The sequence below is a fragment of the Hyperoodon ampullatus genome, assembly GCF_949752795.1.
Source record: "Hyperoodon ampullatus genome assembly, chromosome: 1".
Taxonomy (NCBI): Eukaryota; Metazoa; Chordata; class Mammalia; order Artiodactyla; family Ziphiidae; genus Hyperoodon; species Hyperoodon ampullatus.
The window spans coordinates 29,021,270-29,045,138 of NC_136914.1; the positions used below are offsets into that span (position 1 = coordinate 29,021,270).

The following is a 23,869-nucleotide window of genomic DNA, read 5'->3' on the forward strand; positions in this document are numbered from 1 at the left end:
GACGGGTACCAAGGGCAGCAAGGGTCGGGTGGATGCTTTAATTCAGGGAAATGGCAAGGCAGGCAGCAAAGTCCCGAACAAAAAATGCCCAGCAAGATTCAGCCAGTAAGGAAACAAGCCCTTGTTAGAGTAAGTTCATTACTTACAGAAATGGTGAAAGAAAGATGAACAGAGGTGCCAGCTCCCCATGAGGCTCATCCCAAGGGAAGGCACAGAAATAAAAGGGGCCAGAGGAGGGGATAACACAATATCTGGGACAGGACGCCCATTGCTGAGAAGCCAATTCCATGATGTAGCTAAGCAATTTTGCAGCCTGCAACTACGACCGAGACTGAGGCAGGGAAGTCTCATACTTCATCAGAACCTGGGAGGCAATGACAACCTGTCTCACTTTTCCTCCCCAGAAGACAGGGAGGCAAACGTGGAGTGCCCTGGGGTACTTCCTCACAAGCATCCTATGTCCTCCTCTTCCAAGAAGACCAAACAGCATTCTTCTAAGGCTCAGGTTAGCTGCGACCAAGCCTGGCCTCGGTGGACACACACAAAGTCATCAGGGTGCCAGCAGAGTACCGTCCTACCCTAGGAAAGGACAGAAGGCCAGTGAGTCTGAAATGAAGCCAGCCAAGGGCACGTGGAAACAAGCTGAGGTTGGAGAGGCCGTCAGGAATCAGAACATCTCAGGCCTCTCTGGCCATGGAACAGCATGTGAATTTCATTCCAAATGTGCTGGATGTCAATGCAGGTTCATCAGCTGTAACAAAGGTACCATCTGGCGGGGGACGTCAGTCAGGGGCAGGCTGGCGGGGACGCTATGCAGGGGCAAGGCGGTACATGGGAGATCTCTTTACCTGCCTCTTGACTTTGATGTGAACCTAAAACTTCTTTAAAAAATAAAAGTGGTCAGAAATAAAATTATACCCCATCAAATAAACATACCAAAGAGGACACCTATTCAACCTCCTGCCCTGAAGCATAAGCATTACAAGAGTAGAAAAGGCTATTTGAGGTGAACAGAGTCCCAAAGAGAGATCTGTCTGCAAGGCAAGAAGTGGCCAGATATCAGGAACAGAGACTGCAGATACCAGTGACCGGATCTGAGCTTAGAAACGTATCATTAGCCCAAGTCCATGGAATTCAGCTTGCTGATGTAGACCAGGGGTTGGCAAACTGTGGCAAGCAGGCCAAATCCAGCCTGCAGCCTATTTGGGTATGGCCACAATGGGTTTTATATTTTTAAAGGGTGGTAAAACACACACACATACACAAAAGGATATACAACAGAAACTGCATTTGGCCTACAACATCTAAAATACTTACAACACTATCTGCCATTCCATTTTACTATTTGCCAGCCACTAGTTTACACAGAAGTGCCAACAAAGTGTTACTCTTACTCTGTTCCATGGCCATGGACTGAAGAAGCTACCTTACAAAGGTGTAACACTCACTGAAAAGGGGCCGGGTAAGTGTCACTGCAGAAAGAACATGTTCTATACACAGTGGCTAAAGGGCTGTTTGAGAGCACTACTCTGAAGACAAATGATCCCTTAGGCTACTGTGGTCCAGCCAGGAGTCACAGGACAATTACCGTCCTAAATTCATTCATGCAACAAATATTTATCTGTTCTGGTTCCAAGCAGTATAGCTTGTTATACTTTTTGCTTTGAAAGCACAAGGAAAACCAGGGACAAATGTTTGAGGGGGAGAATGATCTGCCATTTTCACAAGTTATTTACCTAACAGTAATGTTTTTTAAATATCAGACCAGAAAAAACGGTTTTTATTCTCTTTACTGTAATTTATGACTCAGTTTTTATGGCCATTTTGAAACTAAAAATGAATCCCCTCCCCCCAAAAAAGGAGAAGGAAATTTGCCAATGACTAAAGAGATAGGAACTTATTATATAACCATAAAACCATACTTTTGCACAGATTACTTAAAACCAAAGCAGGGCAGCATCAGTTAAATCATTAAACATTAAATAATTAGAACCTTCAGAAGTAAAAATCATAGAAATGTTTTACTTTTAATTTTCTTAAGTAAAAAAACTGTTAACAAGACTTAGTTGATACCTAGTTACGTCATACAGCATTTTTTTTCCTTGAAAATACTCAAATACTCTTGCATTGCATTCTTTAGAAAACAGACTAGAAGATACCTGCATTTAACAATTTCTGTGAAGAACATTCAACCACATCCATGTTTTTCATGATACTAGAAATACTGTTATATGTCAGGTTAACCTATCTCTTAGAAGAAAAAATAAGATAATTGAAATAACTAGAATCTTTAGTTGTTTCCACAAATAAAACCTATCACTTTTCACAATGAGAAAGCAAAAAATAATATACAAACCAAAAGAGCTAACCTGAAATCATTCATCCCCTTTATCAAGATAACAGGTTAAATGCAGGAGATCAACAAAACAAGAATAGTTACTGTTTTTTTTAAACCATTTAACTAACTCTGGCTCAAAGTTAATAAATAACAGCAATGTGCAATCCATAAATGTATATAAATTCCGTATCACATTTTCCCTATTTTAAAAGGAAAGAAAATAGTTTTAACGTGTAAGAGGAAGAAGAATAAAACATTACTAAAAGGCAATTTTGCCATTGTCACTGCTCAAGAAGTACCACAGTAACCTTCTAGCAAACAGCTGCTGCCCGTGCCCCAAAATGTGAGATTAGGTGATTCTAAGTAAACATTAGGGGAAAAATTACAACATTTTTTGTCCTCGTTCATATTGCTCTCCCAGCCCCAGAAATTCAGATTAAATGGATTTTGCAGAGCATTTCTACCTAGTCTAACAACTTAACGTAAACATAAAGCAACATTCATTTTTAAGTTAAAATCGTAACACTGTTTTTGAAACTGAAAATGGGATTCTCATCATATAAGAGAATAAGCTAAACAGCAAATTGTTGTGTAGAGACAATTATTTACCATAATCAATTCAAGTGTAACTTGAAGTTCTCAAATTACTTATTTTCAACTCAAGTAAAGACAATTAGGCCACTGCAGTCATTTCCTCATCTGTGTCACTTGATTCATCTTTCAGTTCCAATTCTCCTAAATCTGTGTCTACAGCTGTCACAGTTTTCTTCTTACACTTCTTAGGCACTGCATCATTAGCACAGATTTTTCTCATTTTAATGTTTGGCAATTTCTTCAGATCAAAATCCCATTCCCTAAACAAAAGAGAGAATGCAGAGAGTTGGTGAGGGGTGAGGTAGGGAAGTAATAAAGTCAGTATTCAAAACTAAGCATTAGAAAGTTTACAAACTTACAGCAGATTCAAATGCTCTAGAAGGAAATAATATAAATGCACTAGAAAAAAAATAATGTCCCAAGAACTGAGGTATGCTTTTTCCATACTTACTGCACTTTCTCATTAATCTACAGTAGCGGTTAACTGCACAGAGAATTCCACATATTCAAAATTTCCAAAGCAATGCAGGAAAATATTAGGCAGAAGTTACAAGGAAACTCCGTTCCATTCTTTTATTCTTCCTAACCCCAACATTTCCCTCTATTAGGACATATATGGTATTAAGAATTTCAGAAGTAGGAACTACATTAACCTGGAAAATCTCCAAAATGCAGTCAGAAAAGGTTTTTCTTTTCACACACAATGGTAAATCACAATTGTTTCAGTAATCAAACAATTTTTTTGGTTATAATAGAAAACTTTTAGTTCTTCAACCCCAGCTTTTCTGTGACAACACTATGTTCAATTACTTTACGAGCAATGTGAAGATTCTTCTGAGAACTGAACTCTGATACTAACAGTCTAGGCTAATTTCTTCTCATTTCTGGCTTTCTTTGGGGGAGGCAGAACATACATTGTTTTAGGAATAAAGAGAACATTTATATATCTGATTACTTAACATTACAAGCAAAAAAAATTAATGTATAATCTTAAGCTCCATGTACTTATAAATACATGTACATAGGCTAGAAAGTGAACCACTTCTTAAATACGATCAATAAATTCTATTAGAGCGAATATTTTATGAATATTAAATATTTTCTATGAGTTCAGAAGTATAAAAATATAAAATAAGCTTAAGGGTTTCAAATAATATGGACTTAAAGGTATCTAATTAAAATTTCAGACTGATCAACATGGTCTAGCTAATATCAAAATGATTAATAAAAATTATGTTCTAAAGACAAAGAACCCATGTTTGAAAACTGGAAACAGGAAATCCTACTCACTGGTCTCTCGGTCACACAGCACTATGAGAGAAACCACTGGGGCAAATGGTTCTTTATGATTTAACCATTCCCCCATACCACTTCCCACTAGCCCCCTTCTCCAGAAGGGGGTGCTGCGAACAGTATGGGGACAGGACTCAGCCAACAAGTCTGCTGCTGACAATTTATCTTTTTAAAAAATAAGAACCAGGGAGGAACAAGGATGTCATGTTCTTTAAGTACTATATTAAAGAATTTTTAAGTATTTTGAGAAACAAAAGCACCAGGTCATTATCATTTCAGTGTACATCAGGCATCTCTAACAAATGCTAAACTTAGGAAAATTCTTACTTCAACTGATGAAAGAGGAAAGGTTAAAAAGAACCCCCTAATTTTCTTTTAGCTCTAACGTCTAGACTCGAAAGGGAAGAAAGTTTATCTCTTATGTATTTTACTTGCAGCTTCAAAGAACAAAAGAGACAGACTCACCTAAAAGTTTTCAGATTACCTGCATTTAAAATGTCTGGAATCTCTGGAAAAGAAAATAATTTATATCTATTAGGCAATGTCTTCTATTATAACAGTTACAGTTTCCTCATTTATTATCTCAGAAACAATAATAACTGACAGCCAGCAAGAACATCCAAAGAAAAACAAAATTTCAAAGCATGATTATAATGCTATAATGAAAAATAAGTTTTGCAAGCATAAAGGACTTACTTTATAAGAAGGTGATTCAAAAAGAACACTATTAAATAATGTATTCTACCACAGAATCTATAAAATAAAACAAACCTATCAACAAAATAAACTCTGTCCTTTTAAACAGTAAAGGTGCCTGGCAAATTCTAACTATCAGTCCCCTACAACAACATGCTCAGTTGTTTTACATATTTTCTTGGTGAAAGGTACAATTTTTCAAGCATATAGTTCGCTTTGGCAAGGTAGAGTTTGAGGAATGCAAGGATTATTAGATATTAAAAAATACTATTAAAAATGTAAAAAATTTTTAAATAAACTATAATAGATGTTCAATAAAGTTCAATAAAATTTAAACCCATTTTAAATGAAAACTAGGTGTATGACAGTTCCTTATCATGATTAGAAAGAGGATCATAAACCTATATGCATGGATCATCCTTGTTGATGGAACACAAGAGGCATGTTTAACAAAAAATGGAACACTGCTGCAAAAATTCTGGCCAATGGGTAAAATATTAAATAAAATCCAGTATCAATTAATGAAAAAGATAAAAAGGTTTGACATGACTGTATGCTGACTTTTACAATAGCTTCAGAAAATAAGAGCATGAGTATGAGGCGTCAGGTGTTTAAAAGGTATAAATTAAGCACAATTTTTTTTTTTAAAGAAATTCTAATAAAATGAGTCAGGAACAGTTATACCACCAGGAGCAAGAGGGAGAGATGTCAGTTATCTCGTCTTCTCTGAACCTTATCAACACAGCATTTGGTGACAATCTGCCCACATGTTTCTAGATGCTTGTAAACTTGACAGAGTCGACAAAGTTTTTTTCACCAGACACATTCCATGCATCTGGAATAAGGACTGTGGCATAACTGGAAGACGAGGTCTGAGTTTTAGCACTGGCTCCACCACCAGATATCTGACCTGGAGTGTGCCGTCAATTACTGTTGATTAACCTGGCGGCTGCAGGCTGAACAGACTAAGCAGAGAGAGCACCTGGGAGGCTGTCATGATGGCAGAGCTGAGATGGTGGTGGCTCGAGCTAGAGGTGCTGGGGGCAGCAGTGCAAGCCATTAGACTCTTAAGTATATCCTGCTGATGAGCTGGATGTAGAATGCGAAACAGTCGGCAGGGTTTCTGACATGAGCGACGGGGCAAGTAGTGATGTCACTGACGGACACACGGAGCTTGCAGGAGAAGCGAGTTTTAGGAGAAAAGCTGGACTCTGCTTTGGGACATAAGTTGGAGATGCATGTAACACATTCAAGTAGATACTCTGAGAAACCCAAGTTTGATAATGCAAATCTGGAGTTCTAGCGACAAGTATTGAGAATATAAATTTGGAAGTTATGAGCATTTAAATGGTATTTAAAACCACAGGACTGAATGACATCAACTCAGGAATTCGTGTAAACAGAAAAGAGAAGAGGCCCAAGGACAGGGACCTGGGTCAATATTTAGTTTGTGAGGCTATGAGGGATTCAACTCAGGACACTGAAGTCATGGCCAGTTAACTTGGAGGAAAACCAGGGAAGGTCAGGGGCTTCTACCCCAAATAAAAAGTGTGACAAGAAATGAAGGGATCATCTGTATCAAACACTGCAGAAAAGCTGACTACATGAGTGCCCAGTACAGGCACTATGTGTCATAGCAACTTAAAGGTCATTGCTGACAAGGGCTTTTAGTTGAGTGGTGGCTACAAAAGCCTAATTAAGGGGTTCCAGTAAAAATGGAAAAATGAAGAAATGGAGATTACAAGCATAGACAAATTGAGGTGAAAAGGACACAGTGGCCGAAGCTCTCCCTCAACCTCCTACAGTAGGTTCTGTGTCAGGCACTTGATACGTGAAATCTCACTTTTTTTTTTTTTGCTGTACACGGGCCTCTCACTGTCGTGGCCTCTCCCATTGTGGAGCACAGGCTCCAGACGCGCAGGCCCAGCGGCCATGGCTCAAGGGCCCAGCCGCTCCGCGGCATGTGGGATCTTCCCGGACCGGGGCACAAACCCTTGTCTCCTGCATCGGCAGGCAGACTCTAAATCACTGCGCCACCAGGGAAGCCCCTCACTTGACTTTTCAACAACCTGGGAAGGAGGTGCACTATTTACCACTATTTTTAAATGGAAGGTAACAAGGCCAGGGAGTCGGTGGGAAGAAACTTGCCCTGTTATATAGTAAGCTGTAAGGGTTTAAGTCCAGATCTATCTAGTTCTGAAGTTATTCTGTTGTTTTTTCAGTGAAGAAAGTCACTGCTTAGGAATGATGTAGAGGAACTGCCATCTACTCAGGGCTCACAGTGTCGCTGAAGGTTAAGTGCCTGATGCTAACCTTCTGACTGTCGAGGTATACGCTGCAAAGACATCCAACTCTACGGATCTACCTACGGCCAGACTGACGCAGCTCCAGCAAAACAACTAGGTGAGGGACCAGGCTCCTCACCCACGAAGTTCCCCTATTAGAAAGCCCCAGGGAACGTGGATAACTGACCACCTGAGTGACCCCGTTCCCCCTTCTGGTGCCTTTATGAAGAGTGAACCCGTGAAACCCCAGGCATCCCGCCTATGACCCTAACAAAGGCAGGGCCCCAGGTCCCTGTTCCCTCCCTCTTTCTCTACTGGAGACCTCGCTGTGTGGTCCTCAGGTATGTCCTGTACCGTCCAGGACTAAATCTAATTTAAGCACTAAATCTTGTTTTTTTCAAAGCTCCCTGCCGGTTTTTGCTGAGGTGCACCCTGCAATCACAGTAAGAACCACGAGGGTGGGGTCCAGCCACAACACTGGCTCCAGTGGGGAGAACGCCTGCGGAGGCCACCCCTGACCTTCCCGGCGCACAGCATCGCTATGCACAGGCTGGGACCAATACAACAGTTACCCACAGGGTATCTGCTTCAGGGCCCTATTGTTATTATTAAAATTTAAAAACCTAATGTTGCTTTAAGCATTTCATTTACTATACTTTCCCAAGCAAATCCACACAGGAATGCCGACAGGGACCAGGCAGGCAATGTGAATGAAGGAAGGTGTGGGACCACTGAATGGTCAAGTCTAAAAGGGACAGTTGCTACTTTGCTCTAGCAGACGACGCTGCCAGACCATCGCATGTTTCACGAGAAGCCAGAAATCTACGTTTTTCATGTGAAACCAGCAGATTTTTTTATGCTGACAATTAATAAGCCAATCAAACACCATTTGCAGGCCATGTAGCCCTTGGGTCATCACCTGACTTCGGGCGTTGCAAGCCCTTACAAGTGCCCTCTCCTCTCCTCCTAAGCGCCTTTCGTCAGACAGTGTTGTTAAGCCCACAACATACTTGTCTTCAGGAACTGTAAGAAATGCTAGTGCTAAGAAAGAAAATTTGATTTCTATAATTTCTCAAGAAACGCTGCAACAAGTATAGCTCTTTACTACAAGACTTACAAAGACAAGAGGACACAGTACTTACTCTAAAGAAACGACGATGTGGTTGGAGATGGGCAAGTAATAACTCTAGAACAAAGCAAATCAAGTATACACCGGAAGGGAGAGGAAAACCTTACTGTCACAGTAGAAAGATAAGTCACTGTCAACACTGACAGTTTGGGGAATGTAGGAGGAAAAAAAAGAATGAATTCAAAAATTATTCCAAACACTCAAAAGGAAAGGAAATCAAAGGAAGAAAATCAAACTAAACTAAATAAATAGAATAAGTAAAGGCAAATCCGACTACAAAGAAGGGAGGTACCCTGAGAACACACCAAGGCCCCCGTACCGCTGCCCTCCCGCTCCTACCAAGGCCGTAGCCCCCGTACTGCTGCCGCTCACGCTCCATGGTCTGCTTGATGACCGCCTCTCGGGCGCAGTGCCGCCGGCCCTGCCTGGCCTTGATGCTGTTGTGTAACTCAATCTGCTCCAGCTCACTGCTGAACCGATTTAAATACCTGAAAAACAAGAAAATGATCTGACTTACAGAGTCTCTGTTTGGCTTATATTAGTTCATTTAAAACATAAGCCCCCCCCACACACAAAAAACACCATAATCCCCAGCCTTCGCCTGCCCCTTAAGTTTTTATATTCCTCTGAGTCCCTTATGTTCTCAGACCTCAGACCTTCTCGTGGTAACTGAACCATTTTCAAAATTCCTGTGACCACATCAAAGCCTGCCATTAAAGTGTCTGTTAAACAAACTCCGTATCCACGTACTCAGCCACCTCCTGGACATCTCCATCTGGCTTAGCACGCCACCCCTGGACTTGCCTCCGCGCTGCCCCTAGGCGCCCCCTCCCGACCCGCTCTATCCCCTGCTACAACCATTCATCCAGCTGCCCAAGTGAGGGATGCGAGTGCCCCCCTTGACTCCTTCCCTTCTCTCCCTTTTACGCCACATTAAAGACTGGGACTTCCACCTCCTTAAAATGTCTGCACTCTTTCACTTCTCTTCACCACACTGCTCCCACCATCACCTCTTGCCTGGACTGCTTCATCAGCCTCTCAGCAGTCTCCCAGCCAAAGCCTGCCCCCTCATCCATTTTCCTCATTCCTCCAACTGTGACCTTTCTAAAGTTTAAAAATGTGACCATCTCAGGTGCTTGCTGTAACTATGTTTCCCTCGGTCCTTGGATAAAGTCCAAACTCTTACACTGATATCTGAGATCTTTCATAGGCTGGTTGTTTATCCTACCTGTCACAATTCCCTCCTTGAACCTGTTATTTCAGTCTTATTAAATGTCTGGCAGATCACTAAATATGCTGCTCTCACCCTGGGCCTTTCAGATCTTGTTCTCTCTGCCTAGTGGCTCCAACTACCTCACCTCAATCTGCTAGCCCCTATCTTTAGATGTCAGTTTAGATGACATTCCTCCAGGAAGCCAAGAAACTGGGTTAACTACCACTCTGAGGCCCAGAAAGGTTACAAAGCTACTAAAATGGCTAAGCTTGTATAAGAATCCAAAGTCTTGATAACAAAGCTCATTTGCTCATCTATAAATCCCGAATAGAACTCTGAATCTTGAAGAATCAAGCTGGGGAATTCCTGTTACTGATCCTTTGCTCATAACATGCCCAGTGTTTACCTTTCAATTAATTCACAAGCATCTCTCTTTGAATATCCTACTTTTTTGGGATCAAGATGATTTTGAAACCACTGCAGTTTTTCACCTATAACAACAAGTACCAAAACAGTTTAACACCACAAGTCATCATTCAAGCAGAGATAGTCATTATAATTTTCAACATCAATGCTGATACTGTTTAAAACAGTATCAAAATTTATTTCAAAGTTAAATATAAAGTTTTGTGTGGGCTCAAAGCTAACGAAATCAGTCTGTCAGAAATTAAATCGTCACATTTTAATTTGAGCAAGAGACAAGGGTAGGAGGGACGTTTTTCTGTATATATATATATATATATATATATATATATATATATATATATATATATCCAGTAAGGATACAAAAAATTAAAAAAAAGAACGAACACTGTTAACAGAACATGAAGTTCTAAGCATTTATAAAGCAAAGGGTAGAACTTGTCCGAAATAACAAAAATGAGAGTCTGATTAGACTAATGAAGAGGATGACATCTGCTGAACATTTAACAAGCAGCAGGCACTATGTCAAGACCTTTACAATCCTATGAGGATTATTATTATTATCTCCATTTGGAAGAGACAGGTTAAGTAACCTGTTCAGGGCCTCAAAGTTAGTAAATATCTTAAGCATGCAAGATCTGCCAGATACTGTGCAGAATGACTGACATTTATTATCACGGAGCTAACAGACCTCATCCTTTACTCATCCAGATGAGTAAATCTGACCATCGGGGTGTCACTTTCAATTAGATTTCTCAATATTACAAATCAAGAAATGGCCCTACCCAGGATTACTGATAAACCGTTTAGAAATACTTTTCTATTGCCTGATAAAGCATTAGAGTTAATGGTTCAAATACCTTTCATTTTGGTTATAAAGCCTAATAGCCACTCTTTTGAAATCTCAGACTTGTCACACACACAAAAAGACTGTGACACTGAGATACAGACTGAGGATGTATATATTCACATCATTAAATATGAATTGTTGTTTTCAAAATCCTTCATAATTCTAATGGTCACGGAGCTAGAATTAAACTTGAGAGAGAAAGACAGAGAGAGACAGGAAGGGGGGATGGATAAAAACAGGTAGGTAGGTACTAAACAGTTTCTAGAGAACTGAGCTAGATATTATTAACACTATTTGTTCTCAGTTTAATGACTGATTTTATTTTGTTTTGATCAAGTCTGGTAGAGAAAATTCACTTAGATAAAAATAGCATTTTACTAAGAGAGTCAAAAGAAAATAGATATAGAGAAGAACTTCAAATAAGTATATCCACTTACCAATAAGGTTGAGACGCAACGCCTTTTCATTCTTTAGTCTTGGGAGAAAAAGTGCGTATGTGTTAGAAAACTTCCAAAGCAAGTTTTAAAAATCTGTCAAAAACAACAAAAACTACCCAAAGAACCTTAATTCAAAGATCATTCTTTTATGCATATGAAATTAATTTTTTTAAATTATTTTTTAAATTTATTTATTTGGTTGCACCGGGTCTTAGCTGGAGCAGGCGGGCTCCTTAGCTGCGGCACGTGTGCTCCTTAGTGGTGGCATGCGAACTCTTAGTTGCGGCATGCGTGTGGGATCTAGTTCCCTGACCAGGGATCAAACCCAGGCCCCCTGCATTGGGAGCACAGAGTCCTAACCACTGGACCACCAGGGAAGTCCCGAAATTAATTTTTTTTAATGAAGAAACATTGAATACCATGCTTCTTTTAAATCACTGGAACAAAATGTTGTTAAAAATTTTTTCCTGCTCTGCAATGACTAAATGATACTTATAAAACAAACTGGTTTTGAGAACACAACAGAAATCTTGATTATATTTTGTAATATGCAGAATACTTGTGCACAAAAGAATAATGAGGACCTTCTAGAAGACTGAGTGCTGCCACCAAGACCAAAACGCATCACTATCAGCTTTTAAACTTCAACAGGAACAAAAGAATGTTTACTTTTCATCAATTTGATAAGAATTATAACAAAGAAAAAGAACTCATTTACTCTCAAAAAATTGGTCTAGGTGATATATGCCTCCTCTATTTTTGTTATTCTTAATTCTAATTCATTCAGAAAAGACCTTTGGATACTAGTTTTTGCAACACTTTATGCTAGCCACTAGGGATACAGCAATGAAGAAAAATAAATCCACTGTCCCTGCCCTAACAAAGCAGACCAGATTTACCCTCCCACTTAAAACAATTAGAAAACTGGAGAACTAAAATGAAGCCTTTTTAATAAAAACTTTTTAGCCACAGAATGGAGAAAATATTCACAGAACAAATAACATACCTGCATTAAGAATATACAAATAGTTCTTACTACTTAACAACAGACAAAACCAAAAGGAAAAAGATTTTAACAGACTTTTCATCAAAGATATAAAAGTGAACAAAAAGTACATAAAAATATATCATCAGTCATAAAGAAATACAAATTAAAACCACACTGAGATACTACTGTACACCTACTAGATTGGCTAAAATCTGTTTTAAAACTGAAAATACAACATGTTTGAGAGGAAATGGAGTGAATGTAACTCTGACACATCACTGGTGAAAAAATAAAATGGTACCATCACTGCAGATAATTTTTTATATACTTAAACATTATCCCCACCACGACTTCATTCTTTTAAACAATTTCTTAAAAACTCAGCTTCTTATTTACTTAAACATATATCTTCTGTATGACCCAGCAATTCCAGTTCTAAGAACTGAAAGAAAAATGTCTGATGTCCACAGAAACACCCATACACGAATGTTCATGGCAGTTTTATCAAAATGTAACAGCAGGGTTGATAATCTTTGCTTAAATGTCAGCTAATAACAAACTAGGCTTTGAGGGCCATGTGTTTGGTCTGTCGTAACTACTCATCTCTGCCACTGTAGCCTCAAAGCAGCTGCAAACAACGTGAAAGGAATGGGCATAGCTGCTTTCCAATAAAACAAACTTTTTAAAAAAATAAAAACAGGTGGATGGCCACTTAGTTTGCAGACCCTGAAAAGAGCCAAAAACTATAAACAATCCAAATGACCATCAACAAGTAAATGGATTAAAAAACTGCATATCCATACAATGGAACACTACTCAGTAATAAAAGAGAAAGACAACAAATTTCACAAACATTATAATTGAAAAAATCTGGCACAAAAATTACATACAGTATGATTCCATTTACATGAAACACTACGGAAGACCAATCTCATCTACCAAAATAAAGAGCAAATCAACAGGTGCCCAAGGCTATAGGCGGAGAGCTGAGACTTGACCGGGAAGAGCTTTGGGGAGGATGAAAACGCACTCACTATACGTACACTGATCACAGTGGTTATACCACGTATTGCCAAAACCCAGACGATGTACACTTCAAATATGTCTACTTTGTCGTATCTTGTTTATACCACAGGGAAGAGTCTAGTTAGAAGTCAAGTTTGCTACAGTTCTGAATGAACGCACTGGGGGCCTGAACTACAGTGGGGTGGAGCTAGGATGAAGAAAAGAAGAGAAATCTGAGACTAATTCTCAAAAACAGCTGTTTCCTAAGATTCTTACCCATTATGCTTAGCTTCTGTTACTTTTCCATATTAAATAATCTTCATTTGCTATCTAGAGTTCTTTGCTACATACCCAATGGGACAAAATATGAGAGTAGTACACAGCAACAAGATGTCACTACGCTGAGAAGTCATAAAATAAAGCTAAAATCATGATACAGAATAACTATTTGCTGCCTATAAACTGTGCACCACTTGAAATGTGCTAGTCTTCAAACCACACTAGTTTCTATTAACAGGAACAAAAGCAGCATTTCATACAGTCCTAAATCAGAGCATTCAAATGCTCAAGATGAAGAACGTTTGACTCTTACTCTGTGTTGCTATTCACACCTGCAGTATCTTCAGGTAATGAGACTCCACCTCTAAGAGTCTACCTGATGAATCCAGCAGCTCTGCGCCCTAACAATATCCTCCCCCGATCCTCCCCCACCCCTCTCACTCCCTAAAAATAAATCTTAGGAAGTAGCACAAAGAACCCTGGATTCTCTGTTAAAGAACAGAGACCAGACCCTCCGGCTGCCTGGCTACCCTTCCTCCTTACAACACCAAGTACCTTTGGCAGGCAGGCACTACCAGGACGGGGTGATACCCAAGATGGTCCCCACTGCCCATTCTTGCTGGTTTGATACTCACGCCCCTCTCCTCCCTGAGCGTGGCTGGACCTAATGACTCATTTCTAACAAATAAAATAGTGCAACAGTGATGGATGTCACTTAGAAATGACGTTACAAACGTTGTCTTCTCTTTTTTTAAAACTGAGCCAGTAAACGGCGCCTTTATTCTGAGGCTGAGCAGCAACGGACTCCCTCCCTTCTAACTGCTCCGCCCTCCATTCGGGGTTAGGTAGGGGAGGGAGACAGGCAGCCGCCCCTCCTCTTCCCTCCCACCCTCCCAGGGTTCACTATCACCCCTCTCTAAAACCACCCTCCTCTCTTGAAAGCTCTTTTCCCCACCAAAGTTCCTGAAGGCCGGGCAAGGCTAACCCCCGCTTCTGCAGGAGGCAGAGCTGATGCTGCAGGAGTAAGAACTGGGGCGGCCCCACCTCTTTCCTCCACAGCCGCTCACTGGGAAGCTGTGTGTGTCGGGTGGTGGGGGTACAGGCGCTTGGAAGACCCTGCGGACCGCCTCCCACCCGGGCCTCTTCTAACCAGCACAGTCTTCAAAGCACGGCGAGAAAGGGGCCCGGGGTGGAGAAGGACAAAGGGCCCTTCTTGAAGAGAGCTGTAGAGAGGGGCAAAGGGGCTCCCAGCCCAGCGGGGGCCCATGGGGCGGGGAAGGCGGAGAACTGGCAGCAGGCCCCAGAGCCTGAGCTGGGGGTCAGCCCTGGGGACGCGGGCTGGGTCAAGGGCGGCTCACCTCCCCGGCTCGGGGCTCCTTCCGATCCAGACCCTATGACACCAATGCCCCACCATTTCCTTCGCCTCCTTCCCCAGCACTGAAGGCCGTTGGTGGCGGCTGTCATGAAGGACCCTGCAGGCATCTGGCTGGAACTGTCACCTCCTCTCGCTCTATCTCAGAGCCTTTGCTCTGGAGGACACATGCTGCCATGTGGTGAGTAGCTCACGTAGTGAGGAACTGATGTCTCCAGCCAACAGCTGCCACAACAGGTCTGTCGACCACCATGTAAATAGCCTGGAAGCAAAACCTCTCCCTATCAAGCTCTGCGATGATGCGGCCCCAGCCAACACCCTGACTGTAACCTTGCGAGAGACCCTGAGCCCGAAGCACCCAGTTAAGTGGCTCTGGGATTCCTGACAAAGAAACTGTTTTTGTTTCAAGCTGCTGAGTAAAGCAGTAGCTGCTAACTGCTATTTCTTTCTAAGAAGTCACAGGCACCTGACGTTCAAGGCAAGTCCTGCTGGTACCTCTTCTATCATCTTGCTTACAGCTGCCACTACAGTCTGAGTACCTTGTCACCAACCATCTTTTGGAAATATGCAATTCACCATTTGTGTCTTGCTGGAAGTACTGCCCTAAGGCAGGGAGATGAGCAGCATTCCAAGATGCTGTTTGTGACCACGCTCCCACCTAACTGAACAGGACGCATGGTCACTGATGCTGCTCCTCTGACAAGTGTGGCTGTTCATAAAATGTTAGATACTATTAAAACTGTACATCTGTTTGCTTCTGGGGCCATGACTGCTACATTGATGACTTCTTTAAAATAAATTAAGAAAAAAAGAGAAAGCTCAGTCTGTTTAGAACATCACCCAAGCACAAAAAATTAAATATTTTTCAACTCTGTACTATTAAGATAGAACCTTGGCCAACAACAGAACTTCTTTAGGACAAGTTTTATATATGAGATTAGCATGTTGTTCTGCTTTACCCTTAGGTAATTTTTCTGTAATGCTGACTGTAAATCAACATTAAATCAGTGCATAAGATCCTGAATATAACTAACAACATACAAACATCACAAGTATTTACAATGAACTGAAGTACTTAATCATATTCTAAAGCGTTACTTCCTAAAATACTGCACGTATACCACTAGTACTATGTAAGATAATTTTAGGTAGTTCATATACACAGAATTAAATAATCTTTAACCAAATGGTAAGCAAGTTACTTTTCCCGTCATTTTCGTTGCACCCTTTCCGATTACATTAAGGAGAAAACTTAGTTTAATGTTAGTTCATTTTACAAGTCTTTCAACCTTTGCCAAATCTTTCCTCCAAAAATAAGCAAACAAGCCTCAAGCTCAAACCACTCAGGGAAGACAATAGTATCTACTTGGTTTTAACAGAGATAAAATGTCTCCTTTAAAAACAATATTTGAGGAAAAATTATTTTTAAAGAACATAATTAAAGAATACTATACATCAGTGCCTAAACCAGCAGCAACAGCATCAATATTACTGGAAACTTGTCAGAAATGCAACATCCTGGCCCTGTCCCAGACCTTCTGAATGGAAACCTCTAGGAATGAGGCCCAAAAAACTATTTTAATACACCTTACAGGTGCATCTCATGTATACCAAAGTTTGTGAAATACTGATATAGGTGATAGCAAAATCATGTAAGTAGTATATCATGTCAAAAAGTTACAGAAAAGAGAGGACCTCAAGATGGCACAGGAGTAAGACGTGGAAATCACCTTCCTCTCCACAAATACATCAGAAATACATCTACACGTGGAGCAACTCCTACAGAACACCTACTGAACGCTGGCAGAAGACCTCAGACCTCCCAAAAGGCAAGAAACTCCCCACACGTACCTGGGTAGGGCAAAAGAAAAAAGAAACAACAGAAACAAAAGAATAGGGACGGGACCTGCACCAGTGGGAGGGAGCCGTGAAGGAGGAAAGGTTTCCACACGCTATGAGGCCCTTCGCGGGTGGAGACTGCGGGTGGCGGAGGTGGGGAGCTTCAGAGCCACAGAGGAGAGCGCAGCAACAGGGGTGCGGAGGGCAAAGCGGAGGGATTCCTGCACAGAGGATCGGTGCCGACCGGCACTCACCAGCCCGAGAGGCTTGTCTGCTCGCCCGCCGGGGCGGGCGGGGCTGGGAGCCGAGGCTCAGGCTTCGGTCGGAGCTCAGGGAGAGGACTGGGGTTGGCGGCGTGTACACAGCCTGCAGGGGGCTAGTGCGCCACGGCTGGCCGGGAGGGAGTCCGGGGAAAAGGTCTGGACCTGCCGAAGAGGCAAGAGACCATTGTTTCAGGGTACATGAGGAGAGGGGATTTAGAGCACCGCCTAAATGACCTCCAGAGATGGGCATCAGCCACGACTACCAGCGTGGACACCAGAAACGGGCATAAGACGCTAAGACTGCTGCCGCAGCCAAGAAGCCTGTGTGCAAGCACAGGTCACTATCCACACCTCCCCTCCCAGGGAGCCTGTGCAGCCCGCCACTGCCAGAGTCCCAGGATCCAGGGACAACTTCCCCGGGAGAACGCACGGCGCGCCTCAGGCTGGTGCAACGTCATGCAAGACTCTGCCGCCGCAGGCTCACCCCACATTCCTTGCCCCACCCTCTCCCAGGCATGAGTGAGCCAGAGCCCCCGAATCAGCTGCTCCTTTAAATCCCTCCTATCTGAGCGAAGAACAGATGCCAGAGGGGGACTTAAATGCAGAGGCAGGGCCAAACCCAAAGCTGAACCCCAGGAGCTGTGCAAACAAAGAAGAGAAAGGGAAATTTCTCCCAGCAGCCCCAGAAGCAGTGGATTAAATTTCCACCATCAACTTGATGTACCTTGCATCTGTGGAATACCTGAATAGACAGCGAATCAGTCCAAAATGAGGAGGTGGACTTTGGGAGCAACTGTAGACTTGGGGTTTGCTGTACGTGAGGGATCAGTTTCGATTTTTATGTTTATTTTAGTTTAGTTTTCAGCACTTGTTAACGTTGGTGGATTTGTTTATTGGTTTGGATGCTCTTCTTTTTATTATTTTCTTACTTTTATTATTTTAATATTATTTTTAAAATTTTTTATTTTAATAACTTTATTTTACTTACTTATTTTCTACTTCCTTTCTTTTTTTCTCTGCCTTTCTCTAAGCTGTGTAGCTCACAAGATCTTGGTGCTCCAGCTGGCTGACAGGCCTGAGCCTCGGAGGTGGGAGAGCCAAGCTCAGGACATTGGTCCACCAGAGACCTCATAGCACCACATAATATCAACTGGCGAGAGCTCTCCAAGAGATCGATGTCTCAATATTAAGACCCAGCTCCACTCAATGACCAGCAAGCTACAGTGCTGGACACCCTATGACAAACAACTAGCAAGACAGGAACACAACCCCACCCATTAGCAGGGAGGCTACCTAAAATCATAATAAGTTCACAGACACCCCAAAACACACCACGAGACATGGACCTGCCCACCAGAAAGACAAGGTACAGCCTCATCCACCAGAACACAGGCACTAGTCCCCTCCACCAAGAAGCCTACACAACCCACTGAACCAACCTTGCCCACTGGGGGCAGACACCAAAAACAACGGGAACTAGGAACCTGCAGCCTGCGAACAGGAGACTCCAAACACAGTAAGTTAAGCAAAATGAGAAGACAGAGAAACACACAGCAGATGAAGGAGCAAGGTAAAAACCCACCAGACCAAACAAATGAAGAGGAAACAGGCAGTCTACCTGAAAAAGAATTCAGAATAATGATAGTAAAGATGATCGAAAATCTTGTAAACGGAACAGAGAAAACACAATAACGTTTAACAAGGACCTAGAACTAGAGAGCAAACAAACAATGATGAACAACACAATAAATTAAATTAAAAATTCTCTAGAAGGAATCATCAGCAGAATAACTGAGGCAAAAGAACGGATAACTGACTTGGAAGACAAAACAGTAAAAATAACTACTGCAGAGCAGAATAAAGAAAAGAAAGAATGAAAAGAATTGAAGACAGTCTCAGAGACTTCTGGGACAACATTAAATGCACCAACATTTGAATTATAAGGGTCCCAGAAGAAGAGAAAAAGAAAGGGAATGAGAAAATATTTGAAGAGATTAGAGTTGAAAACTTCCCTAATATGGGAAAGGAAATAGGCAATCAAGTCCAGGAACCATAGAGAGTCCCATAAAGAATAAATCCAAGGAGAGAAAAGCCAAAACACTAATCAAACTATCAAAAATTAAATACAAAGAAAAATATTAAAAGCAGCAAGGGAAAAACAACAAATAACGTACAAGGCAATCCCCATAAGGTGAACAGCAGATCTTTCAGCAGAAACTCTGCAAGCCAGAAGGGACTGGCAGGACATATTTAAAGTGATGAAAGGGTAAAACCTACAACTAAGATTACTCTACCTACCAAGGATCTGATTCAGATTGGACAGAGAAATTAAAACCTTTACCGACAAGCAAAAGCTAAGAGAATGCAGCACCACCAAACCAGCTTTAAAACAAATGCTCAAGGAATTTCTCTAGGCAGAAAAAACAAAAGAAGGAAAAGACCTACAATAACAAACCCAAAACAATTAAGAAAATGGTAATAGGAACATACATATCGATAATTACTTTCAATGTAAACAAATTAAATACTCCAACCAAAAGACACAGACTGGTTGAATGGATACAAAAACAAGACCCATATATGTTCTGTCTACAAGAGACGCACTTCAGATCTAGGGACACATACAGACTGAAAGTGAGGGGATGGTAGAACATATTCCATGCAAATGGAAATCAAAAGAAACCTGGAGTAGCCATTATCATATCAGACAAAATAGACTTTAAAATAAAGACTATTACAAGAGACAAACAAGAGCCCAAAAAGGACACTACATAATGATCAAGGGATCAATCCAAGAAGAAAATGTAACAACTGTATACAATTATGCACCCAACATAGGAGCACCTCAATACATAAGGCAAACGCTAACAGCCATAAAAGGGGAAATCGAAAGTAACACAATCATATTAGGGGACTTTAACACCCTACATTCACCAATGGACAGATCAACCAAAATGAAAATAAATAAGGAAACACAAGCTTTAAATAATACATTCAACAAGATAGACTTATTGATATTTATAGGACATTCCATCCAAAAAAGCCAGAATACATTTTCTTCTCAAATGCTCATGAAACATCCTCCAGGATACATCATATCTTGGGTCACAAATCAAGCCTTGGTAAATTTAAGAAAATTGAAATTGTATCAAGTATTTTTTCCGACCACAACTCTATGAGACTATATATCAATTAAAGGAAAAAAACTGTAAAAAATAGAAATAAACGGAGGCTAAACAATACGTTACTAAATAATCAAGATATTATTGAAAAAATGAAAGAGGAAATCAAGAAATACCTAGAAACAAATGACAATGAAAACAACACGATCCAAAACCTATGGGATGTAGCAAAGCAGTTCTAAGAGGGAAGTTTATAGCACTACAATCCTATCTCAAGAAACAAGAAAAATCTCAAATAAACAACCTCAGCTTACACCTAAAGCAATTATAGGAAGAAGAACAAAAAACCCCCAAAGTTAGCAGAAGGAAATAAATCATAAAGATCAGATGAAAAATAAAGGAAAAGAAGTGAAGGAAACGACCACAAAGATCAATAAAACTAAAGGCCGGTTCTTTGTGGAAACAAACAAAATTGACAAACCATCAGCCAGACTCATGAAGATAAAAAGGGAGAAAACTCAAATCAACAGAATTAGAAATGAAAACGAAGTAACAACTGACACTGCAGAAATACAAAGGATCATGAGAGATTACTACAGGCAACTCTATGCCAATAAAATGGAAAACCTAGAAGAAATGGACAAACTCTTAAAAAAGCACAACCTTCTGAGGCTGAACCAGGAAGAAATAGAAAACATAAACAGACCAATCACAAGCACTGATATTGAAACTTTGATTAAAAATCTTCCAACAAACAAAAGCCCAGGACCACATGGCTTCACAGGTGAATTCTATCAAACATTTAGAGAAGAGCTAACACGTAGCCTTCTCAAACATTTCCAAAATATAGCAGAGGGAGGAACACTCCCAAATTCATTCTACGAGGCCACCATCACCCTGATACCAAAACCACACAAGGATGCCACAAAGAAAGAAAACTACAGGCCAATATCACTGATGAACATAGATGCAAAGATCCTCAACAAAATACTAGCAAACAGAATCCAACAGCACATCAAGAGGATCATACACCATGATCAAGTGGGGTTTATTCCAGGAATGCAAGGATTCTTCAGTATACGCAAATCAATCAATGTGATACACCATATTAACAAATTAAAGGAGAAAAACCATATGATCATCTCAACAGATGCAGGGAAAGCTTTCGACAAAATTCAACACCCATTTATGATAAAAACCCTGCAGAAAGCAGGCACAGAGGGAACTTCTGTCTACATAATAAAGGCCATATATAACAAACCCACAGCCAACATCGTCCTCAATGGTGAAAAACTGAAAGCATTTCCACTAAGATCAGGAACAAGACAAGGTGGCCCACTCTCACCACTCTTATTCAACATAGTTTTGGAAGTTTTAGCCACAGCAGCACCGAAGAAAAGGAAATAAAAGGAATCCAAATCGGAAAAGAAGACATAAAGCTGTCACTGTTTGCAGATGACATGATACTATACATAGAGAATCCTAAAGATGCTACCAGAAAGCTACTAGAACTAATCAATGAATTTGGTAAAGTAGCAGGATACAAAATTAACGCACAGAAACCTCTGGCATTCCTATACACTAATGATGAAACATCTGAAAGTGAAATCAAGAAAACACTCCCATTTACCATTGCAACAAAAAAAAATAAAATATCTAGGAATAAACCTACCTAAGGAGACAAAAGACCTGTATGCAGAAAACTATAATACACCGATGAAAGAAATTAAAGATGATACAAAGAGATGGAGAGATATACCATGTTCTTGAATTGGAAGAATCAACACTGTGAAAATAACTCTATTACCCAAAGCAATGTACAGATCCAATGCAATCCCTATCAAACTACCACTGGCATTTTTCACAGAACTAGAACAAAACATTTCACAATTTGTATGGAAACACAAAAGACCCCGAATAGCCAAAGCAATCTTGAGAAAGAAAAATGGAGCTAAAGGAATCAGGCTCCCTGACTTCAGACTATACTACAAAGCTACAGTAATCAAGACAGTATGGTACTGGCACAAAAACAGAAAGACAGGTCAATCAGGATAGAAAGGCCAGAGATAAACCCACGCACATATGGTCACCTTATATTTGATAAAGGAGGCAGGAATGTACAGTGGAGAAAGGACAGCCTCTTCAATAAGTGGTGCTGGGAAAACTGGACAGGGACATTCAAAAGTATGAGATTAGATCACTCCCTAACACCATACACAAAAATAAGGTCAAAGTGGACTAAAGACCTAAATGTAAGGCCAGAAACTATCAAACTGTTAGAGGAGAACACAGGCAGAACACTCTATGACATAAATCACAGCAAGATCCTTTTTGACCCACCTCCTAGAGAAATGGAAATAAAAACAAAAATAAACAAGTGGGACCTAATGAAACTTAAAAGCTTTTGCACAGCAAAAGAAACCTTAAACCAGACGAGAAGACAACCCTCAGAATGGGAGAAAATATTTGCAAATGAAGCAACTGACAAAGGATTAATCTCCAAAATTTACAAGCAGATCATGCAGCTCAATATCAAAATAACAAACAACCCAATCCAAAAACGGGCCGAAGACCTAAACAGACATTTCTCCGAAGAAGATATATAGATTGCCAACAAACACATGAAAGGATGCTCAACATCACTAATCATTAGAGAAATGCAAATGAAAACTACAAGGAGGTATCACCTCACACCAGTCAGAATTGCCAGTATCAAAAAATATACAAACAATAAACGCTGGAGAGGGTGTGGAGAAAAGGGAACCCTCTTGCACTGCTGGTGGCAATGTAAATTGATACAGCCACTATGGAGAACAGTATGGAGGTCCCTTAAAAAACTACAAATAGAACTACCATATGACCCAGCAATCCCAGTACTGGGCACATACCCTGAGAAAACCATAATTCAAAAAGAGTCACGTACCACAGTGTTCATGGCAGCTCTATTTACAATAGCCAGGACATGGAAGCAACCTAACTGTCCATCAACAGATGAGTGGATAAAGATGTGGCACATATATACAATGGAATATTACTCAGCCATAAAAAGAAATGGACTTATTTGTAGTGAGGTGGATGGACGTGGAATCTGTCATCTGTCATACAGAGTGAAGTAAGTGAGAAAGAGAAAAACAAATACCATACGCTAACACGTATATATGGAATGTAAAAAAAAAAAAAAAAGGTTCTGAAAAATCTAGGGGCAGAACAGGAATAAAGATGCAGACATAGAGAAGGAACTTAAGGACACAGGGAGGTGGAAAGGTAAGCTGGGATGAAGTGAGAGAGAAGCATTGACATATATACACTACCAAATGTAAAACAGATAGCTAGTGGGAAGCAGCTGCATAGCACAGGGAGATCAGCTCACTGCTTTGTGACCATCTAGAGGGGTGGTATAGGGAGGGCGGGAGGAAGACGCAAGAGGGAGGGGATGTGGGATATGAGTATACGTGTAGCTGATTGACTCTGTTATACAGCAGAAACTAACATAACAATATAAAGCAATTATACTCCAATAAACATGTTAAAAAAACAGAAAAAATTCATGAAAGTGATACATAGATGACTGATGTTTGAAAACTACTGTTTTAAAACAATATTATTCTAATAACCCTTAATGTACAAAAAAAGACCCTCCCTTACAAAAAAGAAAGAAAATTCGAGTTTACTATCATAGCACTTGACTATTCTTTTCAAGAAAACTTCTAGCCAAATCACTATGAAACAGCTAACCCCTACTG

General features: G+C 40.7%; 1 protein-coding gene across 2 annotated transcripts in view; it reads right to left on the reverse strand.

Moving 5' to 3' along the window:
- Positions 1–744: 744 nt before the first annotated feature.
- Positions 745–23,869, reverse strand: part of TMA16 (translation machinery associated 16 homolog) — a gene marked incomplete at its 3' end in the record, with an annotated part of 44,049 nt that continues 20,924 nt past the window's right edge. The window contains exons 3-7 of one of the 2 annotated variants that reach the window (XM_079723451.1): positions 11,259–11,296; positions 9,955–10,039; positions 8,675–8,823; positions 4,710–4,733; positions 745–881 (exon numbers count right to left, since the gene is read on the reverse strand). In XM_079723451.1, coding sequence (XP_079579577.1) covers positions 787–881; positions 4,710–4,733; positions 8,675–8,823; positions 9,955–10,039; positions 11,259–11,296 — 391 coding nt within the window. Of the gene's footprint in view, positions 882–3,011; positions 3,193–4,690; positions 4,734–8,674; positions 8,824–9,954; positions 10,040–11,258; positions 11,297–23,869 lie in introns of those variants that run through there. The other variant, XM_079723450.1, reaches the window with a different exon arrangement.